This window comes from Mustela nigripes, chromosome 6, assembly GCF_022355385.1.
Source record: "Mustela nigripes isolate SB6536 chromosome 6, MUSNIG.SB6536, whole genome shotgun sequence".
Classification (NCBI taxonomy): domain Eukaryota; kingdom Metazoa; phylum Chordata; class Mammalia; order Carnivora; family Mustelidae; genus Mustela; species Mustela nigripes.
The window spans coordinates 78156442-78178385 of record NC_081562.1 but is presented as its reverse complement, the minus strand read 5'-3'; the positions used below and the strand labels follow the sequence as shown (position 1 = coordinate 78178385).

Genomic DNA, 21944 nt, shown 5'->3' with positions numbered 1-21944 from the left:
TGGATCAAGCCCCACATCGGGCTCTCTGCTCAGCGGGGAGCCTGCTTCCTCATCTCTCTGCCTGCCTCTCTGCCTACTTGTGATCTCTGTCTGTCAAATAAATAAATAAAATCTTTAAAAAAAAAAAAAAAAAGAAGAGTCTCTTATGGTTTGTCTCCCTCCCAATCCCATTTGTTTCCTTTTTTCCTTCCCTACTCCCGAAAACCTGCCACTTTGCCTCTCAACTTCCTCGTATCAGGGAGATCATATGATAATGGTCTTTCTCTGATTGACTTATTTCACTAAGCATAATACCCTCTAGTTCCATCCACGTTGTCACAAATGGCAAGATTTCATTTCTTTTGATGGCTGCATAGTATTCCATTGTATATATACCCCACATCTAATTTATCCATTTATCTGTTCATGGACATCTAGATTCTTCCCATAGTTTGGCTATTGTGGACATTGCTGCTATAAACATTCGGGTGCACATGCCCTTTCAGATCACTACATTTGCATCTTTAGGTTAAATACCCAGTAGTGCAATTTCTGGGTGGTAGGGTAGCTCTATTTACAACTTTTTGAGGAACCTCCATGCTCTTTTCCAGAGTTGTTGCACCAGCTTGCATTCCCACCAACAGTGTAGGAGGGTTCCCCTTTCGGCGCATCCTCGCCAGAATCTGTGATTTCCTGCCTTGTTAATTTTAGCCATTCTGACTGGCGTGAGGTGGTGGTATCTCATTGTGGTATTGGTTTGTATCTCCCTGATACCAAGTGATGTGGAGCACTTTCTCATGTGTCTGTTGGCCATCTGGATATCTTCTTTGTAGAAATGTCTGTTCATGTCTTCTGCCTACTTCTTGATTGGATTATTTGTTCTGTGGGTGTTGAGTCTGATACGTTCTTTATAGATTTTGAATACTAGCCCTTTATCTGATATGTCGTTTGCAAATAGAAGATGAATATATCTTAATAAAGCTTCTTAACTGGATAGCATTAAAACAAACAAGAAAGTGATATTTTCGGAAGTTTTTAAGTACTCTGAAAAAAATTATCAGCTTTCCAAAACAGCAATTTTGAAGTATACAGACCTATTATTATTATTAATATAAAAACCACTATTCTAAGTATTTAGAAAATAAACAAAATGGCCCTATAAATTCCTTTATTGTTCATGCTTTTAAATAGTGCTGGAAAGGTGCCAAAAAGGGACAGCTAGATGGTGTTGATATAGTCACTCAAGAATATGTATAAATACCTACCATTACAGGTACAACAACAAAGAAACCCTGACCTATTTGAGAATAATGGATACCTAAATGACAGATCAGCATTTTAAAAAAGAGAGGCTTTATTTGTGTATGTACTGATAGGGTCTGTAGTGGTTTGTACTTTCTATGAGCCATGTACATTAATTATTTTGGAAAGGATTTTTGCAGGTACATAAAGATTTATGTAGGTATATACATTTTATATCAAATTCTAATGCTGGACCCATTTTATCAAACGACATTCTATAAAAGGTATCTTAAAATGTTTTGAAAAGCCAGAAATCTTCAAATCTACATAATCTATCATGGTATAGAGATTTATATATTCTCTGCCCATCATACTAAAATAATCCCTTTAGCACCATGCTAATGAAACATCTATATTTCCCTGTGAGAGATGTGCTAGGTTATATAGAAAAGTCTGAGTTCATTTTCAAATGCTTTAATGCAAAAATTCATAAACAGTATTCTATGGACCCAAAAATGCTCTCATCTTTTGGTACTCAAGACTCATCAAAGATCACCATTAACTCAAACAATGTGTCATTTCATTTCTTGGGATATTTATAAGATAATTTGCATAGAATATAAAATGTGATATAAATATAGCCCAAGATCAAACATCTAAATAGATTTTTATTCTGAATTCACTGGTTTATGACCAGGGGCTTAGCATGATTTCTAGAGATACTTTTAACAGCAAAACCCATAAAAGGATAAATAATGCATTTTCCTTATATTCCCTATTTTTTCTATTCTATCCGTTCTAAACTACTGGAGAAATTCAGGTATAGTTCAATTACTGAACTCAGAATCATTCATATTCATATTATTACTCTGTGTGGCAAATGTTTGTAATCCATGAAGCTATTTTCTCCAGGTTTATTTTAAAGTACTAGAACAAATCAAATATTTCCCACCCATAATTTAAAACCCAGACAAAATTCTTCATGCGAAACATCAAGGGGAAATTATGGCTTACCTCATACTCAATTTCAGGTAAGTTACTCTCATCTGCCTTCTCTAGCTTCTCAGCAGCCCACTTGCTTGCAGCCTCAGCAAGTTCCTTTTCAGTTAGCCTACTGGGTTTGTCTAACACCTAATAAAAATGAAAGAACAGTTCTATTACAATTCTCAAAAGCACTTAAACTTCCAATACATAAAGAAGTATATCCCAGGAGCACTTGGGCGGCTCAGTCGATTAAGCATCTGACTTTGCCCAGGTCATAATCCCAAGGTCCTGGAAGTCAAGCCCTACATAGGGCTTCTGGATCTGTAGGGAGCCTGCTTTTCCCTCTCCCTCCACTTGCCACTCCCCCTCACTATCAAATAAATAAAATCTTTAATAATAAAAAGAAGTATATCCCACTTACCTTAAAATCATGTAAGCCTCCAAATTTATATAGATAACAAGTACATTCTTTATTTGCTTTTTAAAAAATATTCAACACAGAATTTCTTTAAGTAGCAATAATTCCTTTTGGCCATACAGATTAGCTCTGACTCCTAATTTCATTTATATAGAACTGCAAAAATTCATCTTAAGGAACAAAGATACTGACAGTTAACTAATATATTAACAGTATTTAATGTAGGACCATCATACTAATTTCAATGTATCTTGAATTACATTCAATGAAATAAATAATGCCAAAATATCAAGGTAAATTTCTAACTAATGCAATAGAAAAGTCAGATATGCCATTTTTATAATTTGTAATAATTTATATAAATCCCACTTTTTACACAATATTTATACACTTAAATTTCATTTTTTTGATACTTCTACTGGTTCCCTTCTTCAACCATACCCAATATCAAACAATGTATGGAATTTCAAGTTACAGACAGACCTGGGTTTGAATGCCAGATTCATCACTTGCTAGGTAGATGATATTATATGCACAATTTATGACACTGTGAAGACTTTGTTTCCTCACTTACAAAGCAGATGTTAATAATATTCACTGTTTTATAAAGTACTTGTGAGAATCAAGAGAAGTAATAGACCTGAAAGTACCTAACACAGTTTGGTACTTCAGTTTTTCTTTCTTTTCCATATTAACTGATATAAATCAGTTATAGTAAAACATTTGAAGATCAATCAGTTCATGAGGTCAACATAAAAATGAAGAAAATAAAATTTTTTTTCTGGATCACATGATTCCCATAATACGGTTTACAGACCTACATAACAGAGTAAGATGTAAAAGTTCTAAGCCAAGGGACATCTGGGTGTCTCAAAGTGTCTGACTCTTGAGTTCATGACTCTTATGCTCATGATCTCAGGGTCAGGATATGGAGTCCCCATGGAGCATGGACATGGAGCTGCTCAAGATTCTGTCTCCCTCTCCCTCTATCCCTCTCCCTCTCTTTAAAAAGGAAAACAAACAAACAAACAAAAAACTAAGCCAAATTAGAAAAATTTGTTCCTTGGGCCCATATAGTAGCTCTGATTACATTCTATTTTATGAGCAAACATTTTCATCAACTGTGTCTTTCACCTCTAATTTTGTCTCCACATCTTCTTTAAAGTCACATCATTAATTCCAAACATACTTCCTCTGGATGACAGTGGCATTAAAAATCTTCACATTAGGGGCGCCTGGGTGGCACAGCTGGTTGAACATCTGACTCTTGGTTTCAGCTGGGGTTGTGATCTCAGGGTCATGACATCAAGCCTCCTATCAGGCTCTGTACTCAACACAGTCTGCCTGGGATTCTCTCTTCCTCTCCCTCTGCCTCCCGCTCATTCTCATTCTCTTTCTCAAATAAAAATAAGTAAATCTTTAAAAGTCTCCACATTAGAGTATAATACCATTTATAAAGTGCTTTTATATCCACACCTAAAAAAGTATTTTAATTAAATGGAATTCCATGAAGGTGGTTAGGGCAGACTTTATCACCCTAACTTAAAAACCAAGAAAAGTGAATGTCTAAAAGCTAGTGATTTGCCCAGTCACTAGTAAACGTTAAGCTGGAACTCATGACAAAGGCCCCTGACTTCCTTCCACAGCTTATTCAATTCAGCAAACTACCAGCTGGACATCCATAATATTTGCTGAAAGACAGTAACACTATATGTACGTAGAGTGTTTCCATAGCTCCTGAGGAAGCCTAAATATGTCACTCTAAATCCCTATCCACACATAATGTTAAAAAGGTAGAAGTAATACCTCATTATTACCTAATAATAGATTAAAAAGTAAAACAAACAAACAAAAAAAAAAAAACAAGGGTGCCTGGGTGGCTCAGTGGGTTAAGCCTCTGCCTTCGGCTCAGGTCATGATTTCAGGGTCCGGTGATTGAGCCCCACATCGGGCTCTCTGCTCAGCAAGGAGCCTGTTCCCCCCTCTCTCCCTACTTATGATCTATCAAATAAATAATAAAATCATTTTTTTTAAAGTTAATAACAAAAAAACAAAACAAAAACAGGAGTGCCTAGATGGCTCAGTCCCTTTAGCATCTGCCTTCAGCTCAAGTCATGATTACTGGGTCCTATTATCAAGCCTCACACTGGGATCCCCGCTCAGCTGGGAGCCTGCTTTTTCCCTCTCTCCCTGGTCCTCCTCCCTGCTCACACTCTCTCTTGTAAATAAAATAAAATAAATAAAATCTTTTTTAAAAAGTTAAAAAGACAAAGTAAGTTAGAATAAACAACAGTATATGTATGAATATATCAAAGAAAAAAATGTATGCCCCATTTTTTGGTATCTGTTTTGAAGAGAAAGTTAGAGAATAAAAATAAAACATTGTTAAGTTCTCTCCAGTAAAGATGGAAGAAAATCTTCTACAGCTGAAATCTTCCATCCATCTTTCATTAAATCTATACAGCTGAAAAACTCATTTGAAAGTAACTTCTAACAGTAAGAAACAAATTCTGAAAAATTATTCCTACATGAGGGCAGCCAGAATGTCTTAAAAGAAAAAGCCCTCCATCAAATCAGGAAATCTAGATAAAAGTGTCCCATCGCTGCCATGTAACCCTGGGCAAGGAACACAGCAGGCTGTACTTTCCCAATACTTAAAACGATCATAGATCTAAAACTCTCAAAGTCTGATTCCATTTTAAGACAAAAATGAAAATACCTACTTTTACTGTCAAAACAGCTAAAATTTTAAGAAAGGGGAACCTCTCACACTGTTGGTGGGAATGCAAGCTGGTGCAGTCACTCTGGAAAACAGTATGGAGGTTCCTCAAAAAGTTGAAAATAGAGCTACCCTACAGCCCAGCAATTCCATTACTGAGTATTTACCCTAAAGATACAAAAGTAGTAATCCGAAGGGGCACGTGCACCTAATGTTTATAGCAGCAATGTCCACAACAGCCAGACTATGGAAAGAGCCTAGATGTTCTTCAAAAGATGAATGAACAAAGAAGTGATACACACATGCATGTGCGCGCATAATGGAATATTCTGCAGCCACCAAAAAACCAAAATCTTGCCATTTGCAACAACATGGATGGAACCAAAGGCTATCAGGCTAAGCGAAATAAGTCAATCAGAGAAAGACAATTATCATGTGATCTCACTGATACAAGGAATTTGAGAAACAAGACAGAGGACCATAGGGGAAGGGAGAGAAAAACGAAACAAGACGAAATCAGAGAGGGAGACAAACCGTAAGATACTCTTAATCTCAGGAAATAAACTGAGGGTTGCTGGAGGGGAGGGAAGCGGAAGGGATGGGGTGGTTGGGTAATGGACACTGGGGTGGGTATGTGCTACGGTGAGCGCTGTGAATTGTGTAAGACTGATGAATCACAGACTTGTACCCCTGAAACAAATAACACATTATACCTTAATTTAATTAAAAGAAAAAACAAACACAGGGCTGACAGGGTTATTAAGGGGATTAAATGAGTCATTATCTGCAAAGGTCTTAGAAGAGGGTCTGGAGATTAAGCATCTGCCTTTGACTCAGGCCATGATCTCAGGGTGTTGAGATAGAGTCCAGCGAGGGGCTCCCTGCTCAGCCGGGAGTCTGTTTCTCCCTCTGCCTCTCCCCTCTGCTTGTGCACACACACTCTCTCTCTCAAGTAAATAAAATCCTAAAAAAAAGAAATTGCTAAAATTCACTATGATTGCTTCCCACTAACATGTACCACAAGTCCTAATGCTGTAACTTATATTTACACTATACTTCAGAAGAAATGAGTATTTCATATATCCTAATTTAAACATTCATAGTGAGTTGGATGGGCAACTATTATGTCTTTTCTTTCATTTCTACCTGACAATAAAAACAAGCCAGTCTCTGAGGGGATAAGGCACCTCTGACATGGTAAGGCAGAACCAAAGTTTTAATCAAGCTTTCCTATTCAAAACCAGCATTCTAGACTTCTGCGAAAGCTCTAAAGACACAACATGTCACAAAGACATGTTTTTCTTTTCTTCTTTGCTTTGAGGCAGTGAAGCAGCTACTCCCTGAATACAGCACAGACTGCCAGGTGACGTCAGTCTCCTCTTGCTGAAAAGCCAAATATACCAAAGACAGAAAAACAGAAAAGTGAAGAAGGAAGAGAATACAAGTAACAACATTTATGGAAAGTCAACCTGAGGTTGGGGAAGAGAACCTCTAACTGCTAAGAGCAGATGGAAAGAGCAAATTAAGGATTAGAATCATGGATCACCTGTACAACATGTTTTGGGACACTGGAAGGTAGGAATAAGGATGAAATAGTGAGGAGCAGCCATGATCTTCAGAAAATTATTTAAGTTCTGAGACTTCTCTATAAAATGGAGATACAGATCTACTTTTTAAAATAATAAAGTAATTACAACCATGGCATATGCTAACACCTGCATCATATCACATAATTACCATTTCTTCTTTGTGGTAAGAACATTTAAGATCTCTTAGCAAATTTTAAGTATACAGTATTATTAACTATAATCACTAAGCTGTACATTAGATCTCCAGAACTTACCATCATGTAGATGGAAATTTATACTCTGACCAATATCTCTTCCCCTTTTCCCTCAACTCCTAGCCCCTACTGACCACTAATCTGTTCCTATGAATTCAGCTTTTTTAGATTCCACATTTTTTAAAAAGATTTTATTTATTTACTTGAAAACAAGAGAAAGCAAGAGCTGTGGAAGAAGGAGAGGAAGAGGCAGGCTCCCTGCTGAGCAAGGAGCCTGACACTGGACTCCAAGATCATGACCTGAGCCGGAGGCAGACGCTTAACTAACTGAGTCACCCAGGTGCCACTTTTGATTCCACATCTAAGTGAAATACAGTAATTAGTCTTTCTCTAACTGGCTTATCATCATAATAAGGTCCATCCATTTTGTCACAAATGCTAGGATGTCCTTTCTCAGAGTTCAATATATTCCACTGTGTATATATACCACATCTTCTGTATTCATTTACCTGTAGAAGGACTTAGGTTGTTTTCAGGTCTTGGTTACTATGAATAATGCTGCAATATCAGCATTTGATATCCTCTTTTCATTACCTTTGGATATATACCCAGATATGGGATTTCTGGATCATGACAGTGCTATTTTTACTTTTTTGAGGAATCCCCATGCTGTTTTCCATAGTGGCTACACGAATTTACATTCCTACCAACAGTGCACAAGGGTTCCCTTTCCTCCACACCCTCACAAACATTTGTTACCTCATCTTTTTGACGACAGTCATTCTAACGGCCATTGAGATGCTATCTCACTATAGTTTTGATTTCTATTTCCCAGATAATTAGTGATGTTAAGTACCTTTTTGTATACCTCTTGGCCATTTATATGTCTTCCTTGAAAAAACTGTCTCTTTAGTTCCATTGCTCAATTTTTAATTGGACTGCTTGATTTTTTTGCTATTGAGCTGTGAAAGTTCTTCATATACTTTAGATAATAACCCCTTATCGGATTCATGATTTGTAAATATTTTCTACCAGTCCTTAGGTTGCTTTTTTCATTTCTTGACTGTTTTCCTTTGCTGTGAGAAGCTTTTTACTTTAAAGTGATCCAACTTGTTTATTTTTGCTTTTGCTGCCTCTGCTTTTGGTGTTGAATCTAAAAAACTCATTGCAAAGACTGATGCCAGAGAAATGACCACCTATGTTTTCTTCTAGGTCTTCTAATGTTTTAGGTCTTACTTTCAAGTCTTTAATCCACTTGGAGTTGATTTCATATATGGTGGTAACTAGGGGTCCAGTTTCATTATGTTGTATGTTGCTCAGTTTTCCCAACACTATTTACTGAAAAGACTACCCTTTTTCCTATTATATACTCTTGGCTCCTGCACTGTAAATTCATTGACCATATATGCATGGGTTTAATTCTGAGGTCTCTATTCTTTTCCATTGATTGATATGTCTGTTTTTGTGTCAATACCATACTGTTGGGATAACTACAGCTTTGTAATATAGTTTGAAATCAAGAAGCATAATGCCTCCATCTTTGCTCTTCTTAAAACTACTTTGGTCATTTGGGGTCTTCTGTGGTTCCATACAAATTTTAGGATGATTTGTTCTAGTTCTGTGAAAAACACCATTGGTTTTTTTTATAAGAATTGCCCAGAATCTATAGACTGCTTTGAGTAGTATGGACATTTTAAGAATATTGATCATTCCAATCCATGAACATGGATTATCTTTCCATTCATTTGTGTCTTCTTCAACTTTTTTCATCAATGTTTTAAAATTTTCAGCATAAAGGTATTTCACCTCTGTTATTAAATTTACTCCTGAATATTTTCTTTTTCATGCTATTGTAAATGGAAATGCTTTCTTAACTTCACTTTTTGATAGTTTATAATTGCTGTATAGAAACACAACTAACCTTTGCATATTGATTTTGAATCCCACAACTTTACTGAATTTATATATTAATTCTAATAGCTGTTTAGTTGACACTTTATGGTTTTCAATATTTAAAAATGTCACCAAAAAAAAAAAAAAAAAAGACAGACTTACTTCTCCCTTCCCGGTTTCAATGCTTTTTATTTCTTTTCCTTGCCTAAATATTCTGGCCAGGACTTCTGGTTCTATGCTGGTTAGAAGTGACAAGAGTAGACCAGCTACTTTGTTCCTGATCTTTGAGGTAAAGCGTTCAGTTTTTTACCACTAAGTATAATGTTAGCTCTTTGCTTGTCATATCAGACCTTTATTTTGTTGAGGTATATTCCCTCAATACCCAGTCTGTTCAGAGTTTTTAGCATGAATGGGTGTGGAATTCTGTCAAATGGGGTTTTTTTGCTTCTATTGAGATGATCGTACATTTTTAACCTTCATTTTGTTAATGCAATATATCACACTGATTGATTTGTGGATACCAAACGATCCTTGCATCACTGGAATAAATCCAATGTGATCATGGTGTATGATCCTTTTAATATGCTATGGAATTTAATTTAGTAATATTTTATTGCAGATTACCACATCTGTATTCATCAGAGATACTGGCCTATAATATTCTCTCCCTTGTATCAAGGTAATGCTGACCTCAAAATGAGTCTGGAAGTACTTCCGCCTCTTCTGTTGTGGTTTGTTTGTTTTTTGGAAGAGTTTCAGAAGAATTAGTACTCCTGAAATATTTGTAGGAATTTACCAGTGAAATAATTTAAGAAAATTATTTCACTTCTGAACATCTTCTTTTTTTTTTTTTTTAAGATTTTTTTATTTATTTGACAGAGAAAGAGATCACAAGTAGGCAGAGAGGCAGGCAGAGACAGAGGGAAAAGCAGGCTCCCTGCCAATCAGAGAGCCTAATGTGGGGCTCAATCCCCAGATTCTCAACAAGATCCTAGCTAATATGATCCAACAGTAAATTAAAAAGATTATCCACCATGACCAGGTGGGATTTATCCATGGGATGTAAGGGTGCTTCAACATTTGCAAATCAATGTGATAGAACAAATCAATAAGAGAAGAGAGAAGAACCGCATGGTCCTCTCAATTGACGCAGAAAAAGCATTTGACAAATGTAGCATCTGTTCCAGATTAAAACAATTCAGAGTATAAGGATCTTATATGGAGCATTCCTCAACTTCATAAAATCTATCTATGAAAACCCACAGTGAATATCATCCTTAATGGGGAGAAGCTGACAGCATTCCCTTTGAGATCAGGAACATGATAAGGATGTCCACTTTCACCACTGTTGTTCAACATAGTGCTAGAAGTCCTAGCAACAGTAACCAGACAACAAAAAGAAATAAAAGGTATTGGGGCGCCTGGGTGGCTCAGTGGGTTTAAGCCACTGCCTTTGGCTCAGGTCATGATCTCGGGGTCCTGGGATCAAGTCCCGCATGGAGCTCTCTGCTCAGCAGGGGGCCTGTTTCCCTTCCTCTCTCTCTGCCTGCCTCTCTGCCTGCTTGTGATCTCTCTCTGTCAAATAATAAATAAAATCTTAAAAAAAAAAAAAAAGAAATAAAAGGTATTCAAATTGGCAAAGAAGACGTCAAACTCTCTCTCTTTGCAGATGACATGATACTTTATATGGAAAACCCAAAAGACTCCACCCCCAAACTACTAGAACTTATACAGCAATTCAGTAATGTGACAGAATACAAAAATCAATGTACACAAATCAGTCGCTTTCTTATACACCAACAATGAAAATATAGAAAGGGAAATTAGAGAATCGATTCCACTTACTATAGCACCAAAAACCATAAGATACCTGGGAACCTGGGAATAAACCTAACCGAAGACATAAAGGATCTGTACACGAGGAAGTACAGAACACTGATGAAAGAAATTGAATTAGACAAAAAGATGGAAGACCATTCCATGCTCATGGATCAGAAAACTAAACACTGTTAAAATGTCTATACTGCCCAGAGCAATCTATACTTTCAATGCCATCCTGATCAAAATTATACCGGCATTTTTAAAAGAGCTGGAACAAACAAACATAAAATTTGTATGGAACCAGAAGAGACCCCAAATTGCTAAGGAAATGTTGAAAAAGAAAAAAAAGAAAAAAAACTGGGGGCATCATGTTGCCTGATTTCAAGCTTTACTACAAAGCTGTGATCACCAAGACAGCATGGTACTGGCACAAAAACAGGCACATAGGCCAGTGGAACAGAGTAGAAAGCCCAGATATGGACCCTCAACTCTATGGTCAAATAATCTTCAACAAAGCAGGAAAAAATATAAAGTGGAAAAAAGTCTCTTCAAGAAATGGTGCTGGTAAAATTGTGAACAGCTATGTGTAGAAGAATGAAACTCAACAATTCCTTTACACCATACACAAAGATAAACTCGAAATGGATAAAAAAACCTCAACATAAGGCAGGAATCTATCACAATCCTAGAGGAGAACACAGGCAGTAACCTCTTCAACATGAGCCACAGCAACTTCTTTCAAGGTATATCTCCAAAGACAAAGGAAACAAAAATGAAAATGAACTTTTGGGACTTCATCAAGATCAAAAGCTTCTGCACAGCAAAAGAAACAGTCAACAAAACAAAGAGGCAACCCACAGAATGGGAGAAGATATTCACAAATCACGCTACAGACAAAGGGCTGATATCCAAGATCTATAAGGAACTCCTCAAACTCAACACACACTAAACAGATAATCACGTTCAAAAAATGGGCAGATGATATGAATAGACACTTCTGCAAAGAAGATATATGAATGGCTAACAGGCACATGAAAAAATGTTCATCAGCATTAGCTATCAGGGAGATTCAAATCAAAACCACACTGAGATATCACCTTACACCAGTCAGAGTGGCCAAAATTAATAAGACAGTAAACAACGGGTGTTGGAAAGAATGTGGAGAAAGGGGAACCTTCTTACACTGTTGGTGGGAATGCAAGTTGGTGCAGCCACCTTGGAAAACAGTGTGGAGATTCCTCAAAAAATTAAAAATAGAGCTACCCTATGACCCTGCGATTGCAGTATTTGGGTATTTACCCCAAAGATACAGATGTAGTGAAAAGAAGGGCCACCTGTACCCCAATGTTCATAGCAGCCACAGTTGCCAAACCGTGGAAAGAACCAAGATGCCCTTCGATGGATGAATAGATAAAGAAGATATGGTCCATTATACAATGGAGTATTATGCCTCCATCAGAAAGGATGAATACCCACCTTCTGTATCAACATAAACGGGATTGGAAGAGATTACGGTGAGTGAAATAAGTCAAGCAGAGAGAGTCAATTATCATATGGTCGCACTTACTTGTGGTGCATAAGGAGTAACACGGAGGACATTGGGAGATGGGGAAAAGTGAGTTAGGGGAAATCGGAGGGGGAGACAAACCATGAGAGACTGTGGACTCTGAGAAACAAACTGAGGGTTTTGGAGGGGAGGGAGTGGGAGGTTGGGTGAAGCTGCTGGTGGGTATTATGGAGGGCACGTATTACATGGACCACTGGGTATGGTGCATAAACAATGATTCTGGAACACTGAAAAAAATAAAATTAAATTTAAAAAAAGATTTTATTTATTTATTTGACAAAGAGAGAGATCACAAGTAGGCAGAGAGGCAGGCAGAGAGAGAAGGGAAGTAGGCTCCCTGCTGAGCAGAGAGCCTGATGCAGGGCTCGATCCTAGGACCCAGAGATCATGACCTGAGCCAAAGGCAGAGACCTAAACCACTGGGCCACCCAAGTACCCCTGAACATTTTCTATAAAATGGAGATATATATATCTAATTATACTAGAGGATTTCTGTATGAATAAGAGAAAAAAATATTTACTATAGTAACTAGAATCAGGTAGTTATACAATAAATATTAGGTCTCTGACTATACACACCCCTCCTAAAATAAAAGCCCAGTCTATCAAATATACCCCATGTGATTATTCATTCCCAACTTGTTATGGTCAAAATGAGCAATGATTGAAGTTAAATATTAATTTTAGCATGCCCTGTGGAGAAAATAATATGAGAAAACTGTTCATTTTTCTGGTAGCTACTTTCCAGTTGTGGTTACTTAAGATTCAAGTTTTGGGTTTTTTAAATTATTTTATTTTCCTGTATCTCTACAATGGACCCATGAACAACACAGGTTTGAACTCTGTAGGTCCACTTATATGTGGATTTTTTACCATTCATTACTATAAATGCATTTCTTTTATGACTTTTAAGATTTTATTTATTTGAGAGAGAGAGAGAAAAGGGAGAGCACAAGCGGGAAAGCAGCAAAGGGAGAGGGAGCAGGCTCCCCTCTGAGGAGGGTGCTGAATGTGGGCCTCAATCTCGGAACCCGGGGAACATGACCTAAGCTGAAAGCACATGCGTAATCTACTTAACCACCCAGGTGCCTCTCTATTGTGATTTTTGTAACATTTTCTTTTTTCCTAACTAACTTTACTGCAAGAATATAGTGTATAATATATATAGCATACAAAATATGTTAATTGATATAATCAGTCAGGATTCCAGTTGACAGCAGGCTGTAAGTAGTTAAGGGGAGCCAAAATTTATGTATGAATTTTTGTCTGCACGGGAGGTCAGTACTCACAACCCCTATGTTGTTCAAGGGTCAACGGTACTTTTTTCTTTTTATAACTATTTTATTTTTTTGGTCATTTTTGTACTTTAAGATCAATTAACATATAATGTACTATTAGTTTCAGATGCAGAGGTCAGTGATTCAACAGTCTTATATAATACCCAGTGCTCATTACATCACAAGGCCTCCTTGATGTCCAACAACTGATATTCCCATCCCCCCACCCTCCGTCCCTCCAGAAACCCTCAGTTTACATCCTATGATTAAGAGTTTGTTTTTTCCCCCTCTCTGATTTCGTATTGTTTTATTTTTTTCTCTCTTCCCCTATGATTCTCTGCCTTGTTTATTAAATTTCACATATCAGTGAGATCATATAATTGTCTTTCTCTGATTATTTCGCTTATCATAATACCTTCTAGTTCCATCCAAGACATTGCAAATGGCAAGATTTCATTTTTTTTATTTCTGAGTAGTATTTCATTTTACACACACACACACACACACACCATATCTTCTTTATCCATTTAATCTGTAGATGGACATCCGGACTCTTTCCATAGTTTGGCTATTATGGAAATTGATGCTTTAAACATTGGGGGGCATGTGCCCCTTTGGATTAATACATTTGTATCACTGGGTTACATACCTAGTAATATGACTGCTGCATCATAGGGTAGCTTTATTTTCAACTTTTTGAGGAACCTCCATACTGTTTCCCAAGAGGGTTCCCCTTTCTCCATATCCTCACCAACACCTATAGTTTCCTAACTTGTTCATTTTAGCCATCTGGGGGTTCCTGGGTGGCTCAGGGGGTTAAGCCTCTGCCTTCAGCTCAGGTCATGATCTCAGGGTCCTGGGATCCAGCCCCACATCAGGCGCTCTGCTCTGCGGGGCGTCTGCTTCCCCCTCCCTTTCTGCCTGCCTCTCTGCCTACTTGTGATCTGTCAAATAAATAAAGTGTGTTTTTTTTTTAAATTTTAGCCATCCTTACTGGTATGCGGTGAGATTCTTAGGTATCTTAGGCATCTTACTCATTGTGGTTTTGACTTGCATTTCCCTGATGATGAGTGATGTTGAGCAGTTTTTCATGTGACTGTTGGCCGTTTGTATGTCTTCTTTGGAGAAATATCTGTTTGTGTTTTCTGCCGATCTCCTGATTGAATTATTTGTTCTTTGGGTGTTGAGTTTGAGAAGTTCTTTATAGATTTTGGATACTAGCCCTTTAACTGATAAGACACTTGGCAAAGATCCTTCTGCATTCTGTCAGCTGTCTTTTGGTGTTGTCTACTGTTTCCTTTGCTATACAAAAACTTTTTATCTTGATGAAGTAACAATAGTTCATTTTTGCTTTTCTTTCCCTTGCTTCTGGAGACATATCTAGCAAGAAGTTGCTGCATCTAAGGTCACAGAGATTGCTGCCTGTGTTCTCCTCTAGGATTTGGATGGATTCCTGTATCACATTTAGGTCTTTCATCCATTTTGGGTTTATTTTGTGTATGGTAAAAGAAAATGGTCCAGTTCCATTTTTCATGCATGTGGCTGTCCAATTTTCCTTTTTTTTTTTTTTAAAGATTTTATTTATTAATTTGACAGAGAGAAATCACAAGTAGACGGAGAGGCAGCCAGAGAGAGAGAGAGAGGGAAGCAGGCTCTCCGCTGAGCAGAGAGCCCGATGCGGGACTCGATCCCAGGACTCTGAGATCATGACCTGAGCCGAAGGCAGCGGCTTAACCCACTGAGCCACCCAGGCGCCCCTGTCCAATTTTCCTAACACCATTTGTTGAAGAGACTATTTTTTTTCCATTGGATATTCTTCCCTGCTGTGTCAAAGATTAGTTAACCATAGAATTGAAGGTCCATTTCTGGGCTATTCTGTTCCATCAATCTATGTGTCTGTTTTTATGCCAGTACCATATGTCTTGATGATTACAGCTGTGTAATACAGCTTGACGTCTTGAATTGTGATGCCACCAGCTTTGGTTTTCTTTTTCAATATTCTTTGGCTAATCGGGGTCGTTTCTGGTTCCATACAAATGTTAGGATTATTTGTTCCAGTTCTGTGAAAAAAGCTGATGATATTTTGATAGGGATTGTACTGCATGTATAAGTCGCTCTCGTAGCAAAAACATTTGAACAGTATTTGTTCTTCTAATCCATAAGCATGGAAGGTTTTTCCATTTCTTTGTGTCTTCCTCAATTTCTTTGATGAGTATTCCATAATTTTCTGAGTACAGATCCTTTGCCTCTGTGGTTAGGTTTATTCTTAAGTACCTTACAGTTTTTGGTACAATTGTAAATGGGAATGACTCCTTAATTTCTCTTTCTTCTGTCTCATTGTTAGTGTATAGAAATGAAACTGATTTCTTTGCTTTGATTTTATAGCTTGCCACTTTGCTGAATTCCTAAATGAGTTCTAGCAAGTTTTTGGTGGAGTCTTTTGGGTTTTCCATATATAGTATCAAGTCATCTGCAAAGAGTGGAAGTTTGACTTCTTCTATGCTGATTCAGATGTCTTTTATTTCTGTTTGTGTCTGATTGCTGAGGTTACGACTTCTAGTACTATGCTGAGCAGCAGTGGTAATAGGGGACATCCCTGCCATGTTTCTGACCTTAGGGGAAAAACTCTGAGTTTTTCCCCATTAAGAATGATACTCACGGTGGACTTTTTGTATATGGCTTTTATGATATATTCCTATATAACTATGTAACTAACTATGTAACTATATAACTATATATATATCCCTACCTTGTGAAGACTGTTAATCAAGAAAGGAAGCTGGGGCACCTGGGTGGCTCAGTGGGTTAAGCCACTGCCTTCGGCTCAGGTCATGATCTTGTGGTCCTGGGATCGATTCCAGCATTGGGTTCTCTGCTCAGTGGGGAGCCTGATCCCCCCAGCCCCGCCTGCCTCTCTGCCTACTTGTGATTTCTACCTCTCAAATAAATAAATTAATAAAATCTTTTTTTAAAAAAGAAAGGAAGGAAGCTGTACTTTGTCAAATGCTTTTTCTGCATATATTGAAAGGATCATATGGTTCTTGTCCTTTCTTTTATTTATGCAGTGTATCACACTGATTGATATGCAGATGTTGAACCACCCTTGTAGCCCAGGGGAAACCCCCCCCTAGTGTAGTGAATAATCCTTTTTTTTTTTCATGGTAAAGACTGCTTTATTGGTGGCAGTTAGTATGAGTCAATAAATACTGATCCCCAAATAACTCATTTATTTATAGTTACTGATCCATAGAGAGCTGAACGAAACTGACCCAACTGTCTGCTGAGATGATAAACTGAAGTCAATCTTGCTTCTTGGGAAATGAAGCCATAGCTAGCTAATATATGGCATATGCTGTTCTACCAACTGTAAGCATCATAGTAGCTCTATACAGGAGGGGATCAGCTACTCCACCCTTTAGATGCACTGGAATTCCATTATCCTCCTGAAACAGCTTTTGTTTCTCTGGAACTTTATTTTCAAACTGCCTGTGTGAAGCAGTACTTATGGTCCTGTGGGCAATCTGACAATTGCCACAGCATCTTGGCTCAGTTAATACCCACCAACTGCGACAACCGACCACCAAGAATGAAACTCCCCACACCGGAACTGGAACTTGTAAATAATCCTTTTAATATACTGCTGGAGCTTACTGGCTAGTGTCTTCGTGAGAACTTTTACATCCATGCTCACCAGGGATATTGATCTGTATTTGGGTAGGGTCTTGGTCTGGTTTTGGGACCAAGGTGGAAGGAGTGTGAAAGTTTGCCTTCCATTTCTATTTTTATAAATTGTTTCAAAAGAATAGGTATTAATTCTTTTTTAAATGATTGGTAGAATTCTCCTGGGAAGCCATCTGGCCCTGGACTCTTTTTTGTTGGGAGATTTCTGTTTACTGACTCAATTTCCTTACTAGTTATGGGTCTCTTCAGGTTTTGTCTTCTATTTCTTTCTGTTTCTGTTTTGATGGTTTATATATCTCCAAGAATGTACCCATTTCTTCCAGACTGCCTAATTTGCTGGTATGAACTTGCTCACAATATGCTCTTAAAACAGCGTTTCCTTGGTGTTGCTTGCGATCTCTCCTCCTTCATTCATATTCATTTGGGTCCTTTCTCTTTTCTTTTTGAAATGGCTGGCCAGGGGTTTATCAATCTTTCAATTCTTTCAAAGAACCAGCTCCTAGTTTCATTGATCTGTTCTACTATTGTTTTTGTTTCTATTTCATTGATTTCTGCTCTGAAGTTTATTATTTCTCTTCTCCTGCTGGGTTTAGGCTTTATTTGCTGTTCTTTCTCCAGTTCCTTTAAGAGTAAGGTTAGGTTTATATTTGAGCCCTATGTTGTTTCTTGAGAAAGGCTTGTATTGGTATATGCTTCCCTCTTAGGACTGCTTTTGCTGCATCCCAAAGGTTTTTTGTGTTTTTTTTTTTAAAGATTTTATTTATTTATTTGACAGACAGAGATCACAAGTAGGCAGAGAGAGAGGGAAGCAGGCTCCCTGCTGAGCAGAGCGCCCAATGTGGGGCTCGATCCCAGGACCCCAGGATCATGACCTGAGCTGAAGGCAGAGGCTTTAGCCCACTGAGCCACCCAGGTGCCCCCAACCCAAAGGTTTTGAATAATTTTGCTTTCATTTTCATTTGTTTCCATGAATTTCAGTCCTTAATTTCCTGGTGGACCCATTCATTCTTTAGTAGGATGCTCTTTAGCCTCCATGTATTTGACTTCTTTCCAAATTTCCACTTATGGTTGAGTTCAAGTTTCAAAGCACTGTGGTCCAAAAATATGCAGGAAATGATCCCAAGCTTTTGGTACCAGCTGAGACCTGGTTTGTGACCCAAGATGTGATCTATTGAGAATGATCCATGTGCACTCGAGAAGAATGTGCATTCCGCTGCTTTGGGATGGAATGTTCTGAAAATATCTGTGAAGTACATCTGGTCCAGTGTGTCATTCAAAGTCTTTGTTTCCTTGTTGATCTTCTGCTTAGATGATCTGTCTATTGCTGTGAGTGGGGTGTTTAAGTCCCATACTATTATTGTATTATTGTTGATGTATTTCTTTAATTTTATTACTAACTGATTTATATAACTGGTTGCTCCCACGTTAGGAGCGTAAATACTTAAAACTGTTAGATCTTGTTGGATAGACCCTTTAATTATGATACAGTGTCCTTCCTCAACTCTTATTATAGTCTTTGGTTTAAAATCTAATTTGTCTGATATAAGGACAGCAACCCTAGCTTTCATGTCCATTAGCATGATAAGTGGTTTTCTACCCCCTCACATTCAATCTGGAGGTATTTTGGGGTCTAAAATGAGTCTCCTTCAGAAAGTATTATCAATGGGTCTTGCTTTTCTATCTAATCTCCATACCCTATGTCTTTTGATAGGGGCATTAACCCACTTACATTCAGAGTAACTATTGAAAGATTTGAATTTAGTACCATTGTATTACCATTAAAGTCACTGTTTCTGTAAACTGTCTCTTTTCCTTCCTGGTCTGTTATTTTTGAGCTCTGTCTTCACTTAAAGGATCTCTTAATATTTCCTTCAGGGCTGGTTTAGTGATCAGAAATTCTTTTAGCTTCTATTTCTCTGAAGCTTTTTATCTCTCCTTCTGTTCTGAATGACGTCCGAGCTGGATAAAGTACTCTTGGGTGGTTAGTTTTCTCATTTAGCACTCTGAATATATCATGCCAGTCTTTTTTGGCCTGCCAAGTCTATGTGGATATGTCTTCTGCCAGAGTAATGTTTCCACCCTTGTAGGTTACAGATGTCTTGCCCTGACCTGCTTTCAGGATTATCTCTTGGACTCATAGCTATGCAAGTTTCACAACTATATGTTGGTGTGTTAATCTATTTTTATTGATTTTTGAGGGGAGTTCTCCGTGCCTCCTGGACTTGAATGCCTGTTTCGTTCCCCAGATTAGGAAAGTTCTTCACTATAATATGTACCAATATACCTTCTGCCCCTGTCTCTCTCTTTCCTCTTCTTCTGGGATCCCAATTATTCCAATATTATTTTGCTTTATGATACCACTTATCTCTCAAATTCTTCCCTCATGATCCAGTAGTTGTTTATCTCAGTGATTTTTCTCAGCTTCCTTATTCTCCATCATTTTGTCTTCTATATCACTAATTCTCTCTTCAGTCAGAGCCTCCACTTTTTATTGCATCTCATTAATAAGCTTTTTTAGTGCAACCTGATTAGATTTTAGGTCTTTAATTTCTCTAGAAAGGGAGTCTCTAGTGTTCTCTATGCTCTACTCACTCAAGCCCAGCTAGTATCTTTTTATAGTTATTATTCTGAACTCTAGTTCTGACATCTTACTTATATCCACACTGTTTAGGTCACTGGAATTTCAATACTGCCTCTTGTTCTCTTTTTTGAAGTGAGTTTTTGGTCTTATCCTTCTTGCCAGAGAAGAATAGATGAACAAGAGAACAAAATACTGAAATGGCAGCAACAGCCCCAGAGAAATATACTAAACAAATCAGAAGAGACCCAAAACTGGGGGGAAAAAAAAGAAAGAGAGAAAGAGAGAGCTATTCAGACAGGTGAACAGAACAGAGCAATATACTGGATCCTGTGTGTATTTTTGCTTGCTTCGTAGAAAACTAGATCCCTTGGGGCTCCTGGGTGGCTCAGTTGTTTAAGCCGCTGCCTTTGGCTCAGGTCGCAATCCCAGGGTCTTGGAATCAAGCCCTGAGCAGGGAGCTTGCTTCTCCTTCTTCTCTGTGCTCTCTCTCTCTCTCTCTCGCTCTCAAATAAATAAATGCTTAAGAAAGAAAGAAAGAAAAAGACAGACTAGATGTCAAAATTGTAACAGAAGAAAAACTTACCTACATACAAAAGTAAAATTAAATATAATGAAAGAATAAAATGTAACTGTACAAATTAAAATTAAAAATCAACAAAAAAAGAAAAAAGGAGGAATATAAACAGATAGGTGAACAGAACAGAGCAATACACTATATCCTAGGTTGTTATTGTGGTCTGTTTGTTAGAAGAAGGTACAACAAATATGTTGTTAAAAAAAAAAAGTGCAAGGGAGCCTGGGTGGCTCAGTGGGTTAAGCCGCTGCCTTCAGCTCAGGTCATGATCTCAGGGTCCTGGGATCGAGTCCCGCATCGGGCTCTCTGCTCAGCAGGGAGTCTGCTTCCTCCTCTCTCTCTCTCTGCCTGCCTCTCTGCCTACTTGTGATCTCTCTCTGTCAAATAAATAAATAAAATCTTTAAAAAAAAAAAGTGCAAAAACATAAATACGTTGTAAAAACAAGGTGTAAAAAAAAGTGCAAATATGCACTAAACCAAAATTGTAAAGAAAAACTTATATAAAATAAATTGAAAGGATAGAATTTTATTATAAAGATGAAAATCTAAGAAGATTTTAGCAAAAAAAAAAAAAAGAAGAAGAAGAAGAAGAAAAAGAAGGAGAGAAGGAGAGAATATGATCAGACAAGTGAAAAGAACAGAGCGGTACACTAGATTCTGCATGTATTTTGGTCTGTTAGAAGAAACTGCATCCCAAAACTGTAAAAAAAAAAACTTATGTATATATAAAAATAAAATTAAAGAAAATGATAGAATGTAACTGTAAAAACGAAAATTAAAAAAGATTTTTTTAGAGGCACCTGGGTGGCTCAGTGGGTTAAGCCGCTGCCTTCAGTTCAGTCATGATCTCAGGGTCCTAGGATCGAGTCCCACATTGGGCTCCCTGCTCAGTGGAGAGCCTGCTTCCCTCTCTCTCCCTCTGCCTGCCTCTCTGCCTACTTGTGATCTTTCTCTGTCAAATAAATAAATAAAATCTTTAAAAAAAAAAGATTTTTTAAAAAGTTGATAAATAGGCAATTGACTGAAAAAGGAAAGAGGAAAAAATATATAAATTAAAAGACTAAGGAACCATTGGGAAAAAACCATTAATTCTATATACTATTTTCCCCTAGTGCTGGAGTTTTGCAGTTTTGCAAGTTCAGTAAATTTGGTCTTAGCAGCATGTTCCTGCTGATCTTCTGGGTATGGGGCCTTTTGCCCTGATTCTCAGGTGTCTTTGGCGGGAGTAGAACTGCAACCACTCTTGCCAGGGGGCAGACTCAGTAAGTAGTTCTGGATTGCTCAAACTGGCTTTTGTTCCCTGAATACTTTATGTGTAGCTTTAGAGGGTGAGAATGAAAATGGCAGGCCCCCAATCTCCAGCCCCGGAGCCAAAAGCTCAAGGCCCCACTCCTCAGTGAGCCTTCAAGGAAAAGCAATCAATCA

The 21944-nt window shown here is 37.7% G+C and overlaps 1 protein-coding gene across 7 annotated transcripts in view; it reads right to left on the bottom strand.

Annotated features, from left to right (window-relative positions):
- Positions 1-21944, bottom strand: part of PPHLN1 (periphilin 1) — a 156121-nt gene that overhangs the window by 65029 nt on the left and 69148 nt on the right. For all 7 annotated transcript variants that reach the window (XM_059402918.1, XM_059402913.1, XM_059402917.1 and 4 more), the window contains one exon: positions 2236-2352. In XM_059402918.1, coding sequence (XP_059258901.1) covers positions 2236-2352 — 117 coding nt within the window. The remainder of the gene's footprint in view (positions 1-2235; positions 2353-21944) is intronic.